The 14349-nt window shown below is 36.2% G+C and overlaps 1 protein-coding gene across 18 annotated transcripts in view; it reads left to right on the plus strand.

Annotated features, from left to right (window-relative positions):
- The window catches only part of COL25A1 (collagen type XXV alpha 1 chain), a 467566-nt gene that overhangs the window by 384315 nt on the left and 68902 nt on the right, over positions 1-14349 (plus strand). For all 18 annotated transcript variants that reach the window (XM_019829115.3, XM_019829105.3, XM_019829103.3 and 15 more), the window contains 3 exons: positions 1847-1891; positions 9254-9286; positions 9734-9769. In XM_019829115.3, coding sequence (XP_019684674.2) covers positions 1847-1891; positions 9254-9286; positions 9734-9769 — 114 coding nt within the window. The remainder of the gene's footprint in view (positions 1-1846; positions 1892-9253; positions 9287-9733; positions 9770-14349) is intronic.

Raw genomic sequence — 14349 nt, forward strand, 5'->3', positions numbered from 1 at the left:
ATGCATATTGTGGTGCTAATTTTCCTGGTTTTCATGCTATTTACTTTAATAGTGTTTGAGAAATGTGCTGTCTGCGTAGGAAGCTACCAAGATACTACATCTGATGCGATATTTCTGACAAATTAATACTATCACCTCTAATCACCAAAGTAGTTAGTACATCTAAAGATCCAACAAACTTCTTGACTATAACTGTATTATTTGGCACTGTAAAACAAAAATTAAAAAGAGATTTATTTAAATGGAAGGAGAGCAAACCAGAGGGGAGAACTCACTCAGACCCCTTCATTTCGTGACCACTCGGAGCCATTCTTCCTAATAAGAAAGTTTGTTGTGTCTGTTTTGCTTTTTAATAAAGGGATTGCCATGCAATCTTTTTAAAAGTATGCTAGTAGGCTGCCTATCAAAGGCCTCTCATAATAGATTATCAGTACATTTATTTGGCATCCAACCAGTTTATTGTAATTAACTTGAAATTAATTAATCATCGGATGACTCTGTTGTGTAGAAATTAAGGAGGGAAAAGAAGGAGAGCCAGCGCCGTTCTGGGGATTCATCAGATAGAGGGGTTCCGGCTCGAGGGCCCGTGTGGGGTGTCCGGCACCACAGACAAATGCCTGAGCAGTTAGCTTCATACATATTTGAAACAAGAAAAGAAAATGGAGAGAAAAAAGTAAAAGTCTCTCTCCCCTACATCTCTTCCCTCTCCCTTGGAAACCATCATCAATACCTCTTATTTAAAGGAAACTTTTAAATGATGGAAAAGTGACCTAATATGAAGCTAAACAAAAGGGCATTCCAGCCTGTGGAATCTAGCAACAATAATGCATTGTTATTGCTAACGGCTATCATTAGCAGCTCATGGTGTGTCCCCTACTGTCCTAGTTGCTTTACACACAGCATATTGTTTATTTCTTCTAATCCCATAAAGCATTCTTGCCCTTACGTTACACATGTGAAACGTGATGTAGGGAGAATTTCATTTGCCCGGTAGGTGCTGGAGCTGGGCTCAGTCTTTCTGGCGCCAACGTCCATGATGTTTCCACTATAACATGCTGTAAGACTTAAATTAAAGAATTCGGCATTGAAGGAATCAAAGCATGGATAATGAGTGAAGGACTTTTTTTTTTCCCTAATGCATTGCTTTGTGGCGGAAACGAGATGTCAGTGAGGGAAGAAGCACAGGAAATCTCAAAAATAAGCAAGAAAGCATAAAGTCTTCAATTTATTTTATTGTAATTATAAAAGAGAGAGTTTTCAAATACAATCGAAAACATTCATTTCACAAATGCAAAACACAGAAGTGCAGATAAAATAATCTTCTGTCCACAGGTTTTGAGGGCTGTGTCATGCATTTTGAAGCTTTGGAGATTTGACTTGAGCTGAACCTGAAGACAGAGTAGGATTTACACAGAAGAGAAAGGGGAGGGCAGGAACCCAGGTGGCAGGAATGGCAGGAGGAAGGAGACAGAGGTGGTAAGGCATGTGGCATATTGAGGGAATGGTCAGGAAAAAGGCTTTCTTACAGTGGCTCTTTGAGTAGAGGAGAAAAGAGAGTGAAGGAGGCTTTAAGTACCAGCATGAGCTATTAGAAGTCAGAGAAAGTACTGCTTTCTGTTGATATCATAGAGTAGTTGGAAACAGTTCAGCTGTGTTCATTGCAATAAATTTTACGTGGGCCAGTTGGTATCAGGCAACTGCTTAAGTAAAAATGTGTCAGTTCTATAGAATATTCTCAAGAGATTTTAATATACAGTGCATATGAAAGCAAGCTTAAAATAATGAAAACTATTCTGTGTGTAATGTCACCAATATATTTTACATATATCACGTTTTCCCCCCTTAGGGAGATGCTGGAGAGAGTGGCCCCAAAGGTGACACAGGCGAAAAGGTACAGTTTGTGAAATATGAAAGGGTATGTGTATGAGCAAGAAATCTATTCCATGTATGTGAAAACAGAAGATTTTGAGTGAGGAAAGAGACTGATAGCTTAATATGGTAAGATGAGAGATAATTCTATGAGTTTGGAAAACATTTAAGTATCCAATTTATAAAGATGATCATTCCACAAGCTCTTAGCTACAAATTTAAATATTAAAAAAAATTTTTTTAATGTGTATTTATGTTTGAGAAAGAGAGAGAGGCAGACTGCAAGCAGGGGAGGGGCAGAGAGAGAGGGAGAGACGAAATCGGAAGCAGGCTCCAGGCTCTGAGCTGTCAGCCCATAGCCCGATGTGGGGCTCAAACCCACAAACTCTGAGATCATGACCTGAGCCAAAGTCGGATGCTTAACCGACTGAGTCACCCAGGCACCCCACAAATATTTTTAAAATAAAATGGGATGTCACAAATTCTAGATAATGTATAGCTAGGTTTCCAGTAATATGGCTTCCATGGAATTAAACCATTTATTCATGTGTAAATGGGGCACTACTCCCTTGATACTCAGAGATATAAAAATACAGTTTCTAGGGGCGCCTGGGTGGCTCAGTTGGTTAAGGGTCCGACTTTGTCTCAGGTCATGATCTCACGGTTTGTGAGTTCGAATCCCATGTCAGGCTCTGTGCTGACAGCTCAGAGCCTGGAGCCTGCTTTGGATTTTGTGTCTCCCCTTCTCTCTGTCCCTCCCATGCTCATGCTCCGTGTCTCTGTTTCTTAATAATAAATAAATGTTAAAAAATGTTTTTAAATAAAATAAAGTTTCTAAAGTGATTCCATTTGTTGCAATTTGGTTAGAGAACATGTCACAGGATTGGGATGAGATTTAAAAGTTTGAAAGTAAATGTCATTTGATTACAGCCTCTAATGCAGTCTTGAAAATTTGCCTCAACTTGAAATCTACTAAATTCAGATATTTTGTCAGCCTTCTCATTCACTTTTTTTATCTTTTAAACCATTATTAGTGTTTATATTACAGTGGTCTTGTGGTTCATCTTCCATCCTCTTTTCATACTGCTCTCCCCGTCTATCATTATAGCTTTTGTTTGGATTCATACTTTATAGACATCTCTGACATAGGAAGGGCCTTTTATTTCACTTGTGCTGTATGCTAAGAATTAAGAAAAGAACTTTTAAGAAACCGAAAATAAAATGGTCAGATTTTAATTAAAATCAAGCAAAGTAATTGAATGATTAAAAAAAGATTTATTCATTTAGGCTCACATTGGAGAATAAAAATATTTCACTTTGAAAATTATTACAGTGCAGATGGTTAATGGTTAGTCATAAAAACATACTCATAAAATAAAGAGAAGTTTATCTTTCTCATTCTTATAAATATTAATATAAATATGGCATGGATGATGGTAGGAATGAATTAATGTCACCAAGTAGCAATTATGTTTGTGTTCAAGGAGCAGTCCAGAAATTAGAGTCGACCCTCAGTTTCTTATAGACCAAGGTTTCTCACCTTCAACATTATTGACATGTTGGGCTAGATAATTCTTTCTCGTGGGGGCCGTTAGATATTTAACAGCATTCCTGGCCTGTGCCCACTAGATACCAGTAGTTGTGGCAACCAAACCTATCTCTAGACATTGCCAAATGTCCCCTGAGGGACAAAATCACTTCTAGTTGAGAAGCACTGCTATAGACCCCTTTTATATACCTGTCAAATTTAATTATCATGCGGCAATAAAATATGGCATGAATATGTTTAATACTTAATAAGACCAATGATATACCTTGATGACTCTCAAAGTCAGCGTTTCAACCCCCAGAAATATAAACCTGGATATTATATTTAACTTTTTTGTTTATACTCAAAACCAGAGGTCATCAAGCCTTTCCTGTAAAGGGCCAGAAAATAAATATTTTAGGTTTTCTGGGCCTTGTGGTCTCTGTCACAACTACTTAACTCTGTCCTTACAGTGTGACAGCAAGCATAAACAATATGTACACAAATGAGTATGGCTGTGTTCCCATAAAACTTTATTTCTGGACACTGAAATTTTAATTTCATGTAATTTTCATGTGTCATGAAATATTGTTCTTTTCATTTTTTTTCTTAACCATGTAAAAATGTAAAAACCATTCTTAGCACATGGGCCACACAAAACTGGAACTGGCCCACAGGCCTTCGTTACGAGTCTCTGCGTAAAGAAAGGAAATCTTCTAAACAGAGAGCAGTTTTTTTGAGTGAAAGAAGTTTATGCCAAGTCTGAACAATACCTATGTGGATTTATGTAGAGAATTTTATGCTTTTAGAAGTTGCATTTAAAGCTTCATTTTTAGAATGTAGACCAATAATTGTTTCTTTAATCACACATTTTTAACATTTAATTTTCCAGTAGTAAAGTAACCTTTTTCTTTGAAAATTCCAAGTTCATCTCAAAGGAATACTGTTTTATATTAATGCAAATCATTTACCATATTGACTCACACATAGTAAACTCTCAATAAATGTTAGCTTTCTTACCACATGGAAATTGAAATCAACTAGACTGATTGTTTTCTTTATTATCAAGAAGTTTTACTAGTCAACTGAAATTAAGTACAAGAAATCCTTCAGTTGAAACGGAAATCATTTCTATAAACTTTCAATAGGTCTAAACAGGGGATTGTAAATAGGAATGTGTAACGTATAATATGTAATCTGACCTGTAGCATTCATCCCGAGAATGCCGTAATTGGAATATAATTTTTGATGTGTTTTTTTAAAACATTTCCTGCTTCTGTCATATAATTTGTTTCCAGTATGTTGGAAACAGTCTTCTCATGGCCTTTGGGTTCAGTATGTGAAACTCATTCATCATGTACCAAGTTCTAGATGTAAAATCAAAAAAATGCCTTTTTTTTTTTTTTTTTGCCATTGATGTAGTAAATTACGTCATTGACTGATTCATTTTAATAGGATTTTTTTTTTTTTTTCCTTTTGATCCAACTCAGTGCCTTTGGATGGTAAAGCAATCTAAACCTTTCCAGACTGGTCATCTGGAAATGCTGTGGAACTGTAAAAACCACTAGGCTGGGTTTTGTCCGTGGCCAGCAACTGCCGTGCACTCTAGGCTTGAGAGTGTCATGCCAAAGAATGATTTCAGTCATGTGTGGAGTGACTATGCAAAGGTTATGTTCTGCTCTTTGGAGTGTTAATGCCACCCAACAAATGCAGAAATGGATTTGTTATCTCTTTTGGTCAACTTGAAAGTAGGTGTTTGTGCAGCACGCTGAATGGTTTGACCATGCCACTCTATTACTCACAATTCAGTCTGCAGATTCAGAAGCTCTACCTTCACTGTCTAGCAACAGCCTCTCTGTGCCTTCATTTTCACTGCTCCCTCAGTCTCCATTCCTGTAAACACACTGTCTTCTTAGTTTATGCCCACGTAGCATCTTTGATTTGCATCCTCTGAGCCTTTCCAGAATCCACGCCCATATTTGGAGCTACCAATCAAATTGTCTTTTCTTAAAATCATGTGTGAAGGCCTGTCTCAGAGGGCCCCCATCCCCACTCACCCCCACATTGCACCATCCCGGGTCAATGCAGGACCCTCTCTAACTTGGCACATATGGTTCTCTCACTTTACAACACTCTCTGTCCACTCCCTCCTCTATGTTCTATTCTTCAGTCCACTGAGACCTTAATTTATAAGTCATTTCCCTAAGGCAGCCTTTCAGTCTCCCCCAGATTGGTTAGGCTACCTACTCTGTGCTCCCATAGCACTCTTTAAAGTCCCTTTCATAACTGTTATTGGGATTTATTATAATTCCTTTTTAATTGGACATCCAGCTTATTGGAGAAGGAAAAGCAAATAAATAAACAAAAAACTATATGATGCCAAATTATTCCCAGCATCAATCCATGTTCCTGGCATATAGTTGTAAGATAATAAATATTTATTGAATAAACAACCTTTAAAAATTTTTTTTTTCCTTTCAACTGTTTTTTATTTTTGTGGAATGGTAGATCTCTTTCCTGTGACAAGCATTTGTTTATCATGTCTTCTGGCATATAAGGGGCACAGAATATCCTAAACATGAGAATCTCTTCCTACCCCAGATTAAAAAAAAAGAAAAAAAAGGAAAGTATTTTTCATGCTTTCAACCAATAACATTTTTGTGTACATATATTAGTATGTGATTATCATGAGCACAGGTCAAGGGCAGGGATTGTAACTGCATTGCTTCCTGTTTCACCCAGCTCCTCGCATCCCTGCAAACAGCTGGCACATAATGGGTGCTCAACAAACATTTACAGAATGAATTAATGAATGACAGAAATGTCACCATATTCACTTCATTTATCCACATAGACTTTATTAACACATGCATAAAGTTATATACCAACTATTGTATTTGAAAAATAGCATGACCAAAACCAGAAGCTCTTTGTGTTTGAATGATCAATGGTAAAGCCCAATCTATTTATCTCAAGTGTCTCCTCAAAGAATTTTCCCATTTGTGACTTACCCTGTTAAAACTTGGGTTTCCAGACCAGCTGACTTATGAAGCTAAGAGTCTACTTAAGACATAGTTGGGAGTGGAAGAGAGCCAAAGCATAAGAGACTCTTAAAAACTGAGAACAAACTGAGGGGGGTGGGAGGGTATTGAGGAGGGCACATTTTGGGATGAGCACTGGGTGTTGTATGGAAACCAATTTGACAATAAACTTCATATATTGAAAAAAAAAGACATAGTTGGGTTTTCCTACTGTAATCCTGCGTTTGCTCTCACTTTTGCAGAAATGAGGATTATGGACACTGACTGTTTTATTTCCACTCCCTGCAGCATTATCCTTTAAAATGTTTAACTTATGACTGGCTTTCAGCAGTTGTCTTGCCACTTAAAAGTTAGAAAAATTCCTCAAGATTTCACAGTCTAAGTTTTTAAAAAGAAAATTAAAATATCACTCATAGTCCCCCATCAAATGAAACTGCTCCAATTTCCACAAATAAATCAGCCTTTCAGGAAACTGTCCTTTTCTTTCCATCTACTTCCTATGAGAACTAAATCTAGTCCTTATTCTCATTTGTGGATTATCCAGCCACTTTCCACTAAGACACTAAAAATGAAAGGTTTTAAACTGCAGTTAATACAAGCAGCTTCCTTTTATTTACAAGTTTACTGGAACCTTTATGCCCTGTTGTCAAAATGAAATAAACCAATAATTCTTATTCTAATAAAAAGAACATGGCAATGGAATATAGGAAGTCCAAAATTCACTTATCCTCTGTTGCTTCAATGTCCTTATCTATTAAATGAAAATAGTAATATCTGCCCTATCTCATCAGAGTTTTATGAGGTATAAATGAGATGAGGGAAGGGACTTAGCAAAGTCAAAATTGCTTTTAGGAATACAAAGGTCTTATTGTGCAAACTATTACAAACCTGATTCATTGGTGTTGATGGCTTTCAGATTTGATTTAGTAGAAATAGAAATAAGTATTATTTTATTAGCCACATTTATTTCACTTCCCATTTGGAACTCAATCGAATGTTAATGATTAGAAAGAGAAATCAGGATAATATAGTAATTAAGGTCCTTTTCTTATGTTTTGTCATGTTTTAATTTTTCCTTGGGTTAAAACAATTACAGACATCACAGAGGATCACATATATATCAGTTTCCTCAGTAAGCTAATTTATTATTCCCTTCTTCTTCCTAAGCTTGTTTTCCTTCCTAAATTTTTTTCATTTTTTTTAAGTTTATTTATTTTTTTGAGAGAGATAAAGAGCACAAGCAGGGGAGGGGCAGAGAGAGAGGGAGAGAGAGAATCCCAAGCAGGCTCCACACTCAGCACAGAGCCCCGCACAGGGCTTAATCTCACAGACCATGAGTTGGACACTCAACCTACTGAGCCACCCAGGCGCCACTTTTTCATTTTGATCCTTGACTGCTGACTTATTTAAAACATTCTCTTTGAGATTTGCTCATTTATTCATCATATATGTATTGAGCATATACTATGGGCTAGGCACTGAATAAAAATTGACACTGAATCTGCCCCCATGTGGCTGATTGTCTAATGAAGGGACAGACAGTAAGTATGTAATTATGGAGTGAGCTATGCAGGACATGAACAGAGCTCAGTGTGAACAGTAAGATGTGGATGTAAGGGGCATAAATCTTAAGTTGGTTGGTGAAGGGTTCTTTGAGGCCGAGCCACTTAAGCCAAGACCTCAAGAGAGAGAAGATGCCAGCCTGGAGAGGGGGAAGGGATTCAGAGAGGGGGACAAGTGCTCAAGGCACAGAGGCCTGAGGCCTCATCTCTGTCTCTGAGGGAGAGCGATGAGGAGCTTCCTAAATCCAGAACAAGGAACTAGACCCCTGGAGTTCCTTGAGCACTTGCACAGATGTGACAGCTGAGGAAATCCAAGTATGTGCCTTCCTCCTTATGGCTGTTCCTATCTTCTTGACAGTCTCAAATGGCTAAGTTTTCTCCCTGTTTTGCCTTGTAGCATGTTCAGGGACAAGGGGCTAGAAGGAGCTTAAAAATCTAGGCCCATTGCTGGCTTCATTTCAGAAATAAGCAACATTCCTAACTAACCTCCCTATTCTTTTCTACTAATCTCTCTGCTGATTTTATAGCATATTTGCTTTGAAAATGTAGTCACCCTCTGTGAATTCCCAAAGGAATACATTGCCTCTTAGAAAACCAGATTCTATCTCAAGATTTTCTCTCAGATCGTACATGTGTCCCTGCCACCCATGAGTCATCCATCATCCTGTAATTTTCTGGTGACTGCATCACAATGAAATAAATGTAAAGCTAGAGAAAATGTGCCGGTCATAACTGTGACCGTGCTTCATGAGGAAAACAAACTGACCTGCTACGTGGCTTTTTCCAGCTCGACATCATTAACCCTTTGACTTCATCTGTTGAACCCTGACTTTCTGAAGACCCAGAGGGTCAAGGAACTCCCAGTAACTGATAGCCCGTGACATTAATAAATTCCAGAAATAGAGAAAACCAAAGTTCCAGGTCTCCAAATTATAATTTACTACTTTAGAACACACTTTTAGCACTGTATCAAGGGAAGAGATACATATTTGTATATTTATATTTACTTTAAGGAATATAGTTGTTAAGTATTTTGCTTTCAAAATAAACCCATGTTTTTAGAAAGTGCATTGTTTACCTTGGAAATTGTTTACATCTTACCAGCTGATATGTTGATATCATTTTATGGAGCATAGTCAGGCCCGTTAGTCATGGGGCTCCCTTTGAGTGCCATGTCGAGATGGTTTTCTGTGTGTTTGTATGTTTCCTATTCTCATAACTTGTGGAATAATCTCCCATGGGTTTTGTTTTAGGGTGACCCTGGATCATCTGCGGCAGGAATTAAGGTAACTATAGCCTTGTGAGTGTTTATACCCCAGGAGTTACAGTGTTGAATTTTATAAGTCTCTGCTTTCTCTTCTTTTGTTCCAAGTTTGATGGTTATAACTGTTTTTATTCTTCTTCAATAATCAGCTTCCAAACACAACAGGGAGTATCTGCTAGAAATCTGGTAAAGGCTTAAATAAGAGGTCTTGCCTTCACTTGTCTCTGTGATTGGTTTTTATGGAAATGTGGATTCATATGTGAGCTTTAGTTATGTCTGCAGCAAAAAAAAAAAAAAGAAAAAAAAGTTCTTGTCTCTAGTGAGATATAGAGTAATAGAATAAAGTGAATGAAACACATATGATCAAGGAGACTAGGCTGTCTCTGTGAAAGTGTCCAGAGGCCTGAGGTTTTGGAAAATTGTCTGAAGACTGTTTTTTTTTTTTTCATCTTTGGTTTTCTTTGGTCAGGGGGAACCTGGAGAATCTGGTCGTCCAGGGCAAAAGGTAACATCTTTATTCTAGTGTGTTCTTTGTCTCATATTTGCCATTTTATATCTACTACCCACTGTGTAAAATGAAAGCAATTATTGCAAAATGATACAATTTTCATGCTTTGCATGCGGAGTGTTATTGATTGTTCTGCATTTTAAAAGGACTGATGCTGACCATAGCCAAATATGAAACACTGGGTACATGTAAAAAGATGCTTTATTAACTAACGTCTGCATATACTCAGCTGTTTGAGGCTAACAAATATCAGTTGGGTTGGAATGCCAACAACTTATCTTGCATGTTTAAAGATACTCTGCATGTTTCTATCATTCATGAGAAGAAATGAATATTTACTAAACTGTTTCAGTAGGGAATGATAGTTTCTTATATTCCTTTTCTTTTCATTTCAAATACTTCCTTACTGATAATTTTTTATGTGAATCATATCTACCTATGCAATGAATGTTATGTTATACAAACCAGATTTGTTAATAAACTAAATTTTAATTGGAGACACTAGCCAAGTACTTTAACCAATCTACAGATACATACGTGATTTTTTTTTAATCATTTGTGCTTCACTTCAGTGATCAATTAGAGGATATGCAGTGATTATTTTTTGCATTCATATTCTCATTTGGGTCTGAGGCAGGAAACAACTGTTAGCAGTTTATTGTCTGAGCATCTGGATATCAGTGCCCAATGTGGTTAGATTTTAGATAACAGATGTATTGTAGCTAACAAGTAAATGTGAATTCCACATTAGGTTAAAGCTCTTAAGATCACAACTCTGCCTTTATCTAGCAATAGCTGATGTTGTAGAAAAAATGTGATTAGAGACATAGAATTTACCTCATTGGTATAAAGGAAAACAGAGAATAAATCTCATTATAAGAGTTTGGAACCTTAAAACATGAAAAAAATAATGTCCCCACACTCTTGAAGTCATTGAGAAGAAGATCATTGCTTTGCTTTAAAGACTTAACGATGAAAGTAATTTTTGAGGTCTTTCATGTTCTTTTAAAATTTTTAAAAATAGAGTTTTCTTTGAAACTCAGGCTCTAAGAGCAATGATTCCTCAGGCCCAGTTTCAAGTACAGTTCAGACTTTTTCAAAGGGCCCAGCAGAACTCTGCGAAATTTTCTATTTAATCCCTAAGATTTCCTACTGATTCTTTATGTAAGAAATTTGAAATTAGTGCTATCATCAGAGATCTATGGTCTGCTTTGGTTTGAAAAAGCAAATAATCTTCTCAGATGATCTAATTTTAGACTCCTTAGTATTTAAAATTTAAAGGCTAAATTTAAATTACTCTCTAAATCTGATATACTAAAAGAAATGCCTACAAGACTATTATGTCTTTTTAACAAAAACTGAAACAAATCTGCTATAATCTTGTATAGGTCCCACTGTTTTCAGAGTGGAAGATCTAAAATGATTTTCAATTTTTTAATAAAATATTGCCTTCTCATGATTATTTAGAAATACAGGTTTAGATTCATTCCTGGAAGTTTATAGGCTTACATATGGAAACATTGGATTTCCTTCGTATTTCATTAAAAATCTGCTTTAAATTATATCAAGAGAAGGGGTGGATTCATTAAAAGCTTACAACCTATTTGAATGAGTATGTGCCCTGAAATGCACAGCATCTTTTTCATCAATATTTAAGCCAGATTCTACCCTTTGACGCAATCTCACTTGCCCACAATATTTATGACTTCCTTTGTCTAATATCAGGATTTGGCAGTACTTACCCCAACATGGCTTTAAAAGTAGAGTATTCCCATGCTTGGTGCTTACTTAGATTAGAAAATGACAAACAGAACTGAGTACAGAATCAATTCAAGAGATCTTCCATAGCATTTCCCTCATCAGTACAGAACTGTGCTGTGGATTCAGTACTTAACCTCCTGCATTAGGGACATTCCCAGAAAGGTAGGGTTTCTGGACAGAAGGAAAAGCCCGTTGATTCGCTTTCCACTGTCTGGTGTTGTCCAGTATGAAAATTTGTTATTTACATCCACATTCGTAATGTAGAAATGGTTTCATTATAGTTTTTTTTTTTCTTTTCGAGATTCAACAGTAAAATGGGTGATTGATACATGAGTTGAGTGTGTATTTCTGTTTGTAAAGTGAATGTGTAGATTTATAAAAATAGGTATTGTGTTTCATCACATAGTTCTTACTTTTCTACCTTCTCTGCATCTCTTTAAAATATATTTTTTAACTTTAAAGGGATAAAAATACTTGATTCTCCATTGGAAGGGACCCTCCCAGTTGAAGTATATCTAGAAATATACAATGTATATCTAGAAATATATACTGTAACAGAAATGTGGGGCAAAAGCAGAGTCGAATTTAACAGCAGACAAGGGTCTCTTTTAATGGAGGGTAAAGAGTCAAAAGGAAAGAAAGAAAAAGAACCCAAAATATAATGGGTAAATTTTAATCTACTCGGACAAGTATTCTTCAAATGGAAGAACAAACCAATTCTTAATTAGGACCCACATCTGACCTTGGGCTGTGCATGCCCAAGACCTCACCCCAGAGAAGCTCCTGAGCTAAGAAGCAGGCAAGAGTGAAGGTAACAAAAAATTGTCTTAACTGGAAGACAAGCCTTCATGGAACTCATATAGGAAGAGAAGTCTTCCTGAAAATGTTGAGATGTTCCACAAAGGGTAACATTAAATATTTTATAATCTTTCGTTGTGTCGACTGCTACATTAAATAAACATAAATTTGGAAAGGTCAAATTTACAAAAATACAATACTATGAAATATGAATTCATGAAATATCTGTCCTTTACAAAGTTCATTTAATAATCTAATATATATATATACATATATATATATACATATATATATACACACACATGTGATGTAAGGAATAGCTAAATGCTCAGAGTCTCTGTAAGTATTCAATCTACGTTACAAAATATCCCATAATGTCTTATACACATTTCTCACTGTTAGAAAACATAGATGTGTGTCTATGTATGCATGTGTATATAAAACTCTTTTCTTAAGTAAACATACAATCCTTTTAATATGGTGGAAGGGAAGTGTGTGGAGAGGACATTTCTCTTGTATAGAAACAGTGATAGGAACTATATATTTTCACAGATGGTTCAAATAGGATGTCCTGAGTTTGAGGGGACTTTTCTAAAACAATACAAAACTATAGATTTATCACCAATATGTTTACTTTTATTGGTTGTATATTCTACTGCAGTTTACTGTGCATTCAAAGGCCTTGTACTTTTTTTTGTAAGTAAAAGAGAATCTTCAGTAAAATATGGATGCAAGCCCTATTTATTAGAGCGTCTTAAATTTATTGATTGAAAGGCAAAAGGGAAAGGAAAAAGAAAATCCAATGTATAATGTTTCTGTGTATAGTTTAATCTACTTGGACAAGTATTCTTTGAATGGAATATCAAATTCTTAATGACCATTCTTTCTTCTCTGGCTTAACCTCATCTTAGTCTTACTGTTCACAGTGCAAAATTTCAGTTATATAGTTTCAAACGGCATAGTTTTTCTTTTGCATTCCTGAAGCTCCTGTGAACTAAACCATCAGGAAGGTCATTGTCCCCTCTATGTCTAACCATACGGCTTAATAAACAGTGTGTGGAGCCATTTTTTTTTATAATACCAGAGCACATTATGGCTTTTCGTAATATGAAAATACTACTGTTAAAGATGAAATATCTGGTTATTCTTAGTAGATTTTCCATGGAGTGTGGTTGTCAAAGCATTTAGATTAAAAGCAGTACCTCTCTTTATGACTTTTACTTAGTTTGATGCCCTAATCTCTTTGGGTATTTTTGTCTATCCCACTGACTGACCATTATGAAACAGTGTGTGCCTTTTACCCTCAAATATTGTTTCCACAAATAATAGTCATCTCAGTCCAATACAGGATGGACTTTCATTTTCCCCAGCATTTCCTTTATGCTTCTTTAATGGAATTCAGGAGATTTTCTAAGCAATGTAACCTCTTGTCACTGTACTTTGTACTTAAAATAATGTAGACAATTCTGTGAAAATGAGATTTAGTTTGACTCCAGTGTGCTCACACAAAATGTATCACTTAATCTCAAACCTGAATTCAGGAACAGCTGCACACAGGGTACCATTAGCCCAAAATTGCTAAGCAGGGTTACCCAGACTCAACAATGGTTAGAGATACAGGCTGGAGTTAAGTATAATCTTAACCACGCATTTATCTTCTCATCATTCAGGAATGGAAAAGAAATCTTACTATACTTTCAAGTGAGCACGACTTAATGTATATTGTTTTGGTGTGACCATCTGTTCACACAGCCAACTCTTGATTATCTGAGGTAAGAGAGCCCTGGAATAGGATGCATTATTCAAATGCGTACATAATCCTCGTTTCAGCAAAGAGCCTCAGCTTCCGCAAGAAATCATTTACCAGGGAATAATAAAACATAGGAATGCCTTTTCCTTCTACTTCTCTTGCTTGCCTTCTGGTAGAAATGCCAATGAGCAGTGAGATGGCAGGAAGAGAGAAAAATCCTGAAAAATCTACAAAATAGTCAACCAATTCCTGAATCAAGAGTTGACTG

The sequence above is a fragment of the Felis catus genome, chromosome B1, assembly GCF_018350175.1.
Source record: "Felis catus isolate Fca126 chromosome B1, F.catus_Fca126_mat1.0, whole genome shotgun sequence".
Classification (NCBI taxonomy): domain Eukaryota; kingdom Metazoa; phylum Chordata; class Mammalia; order Carnivora; family Felidae; genus Felis; species Felis catus.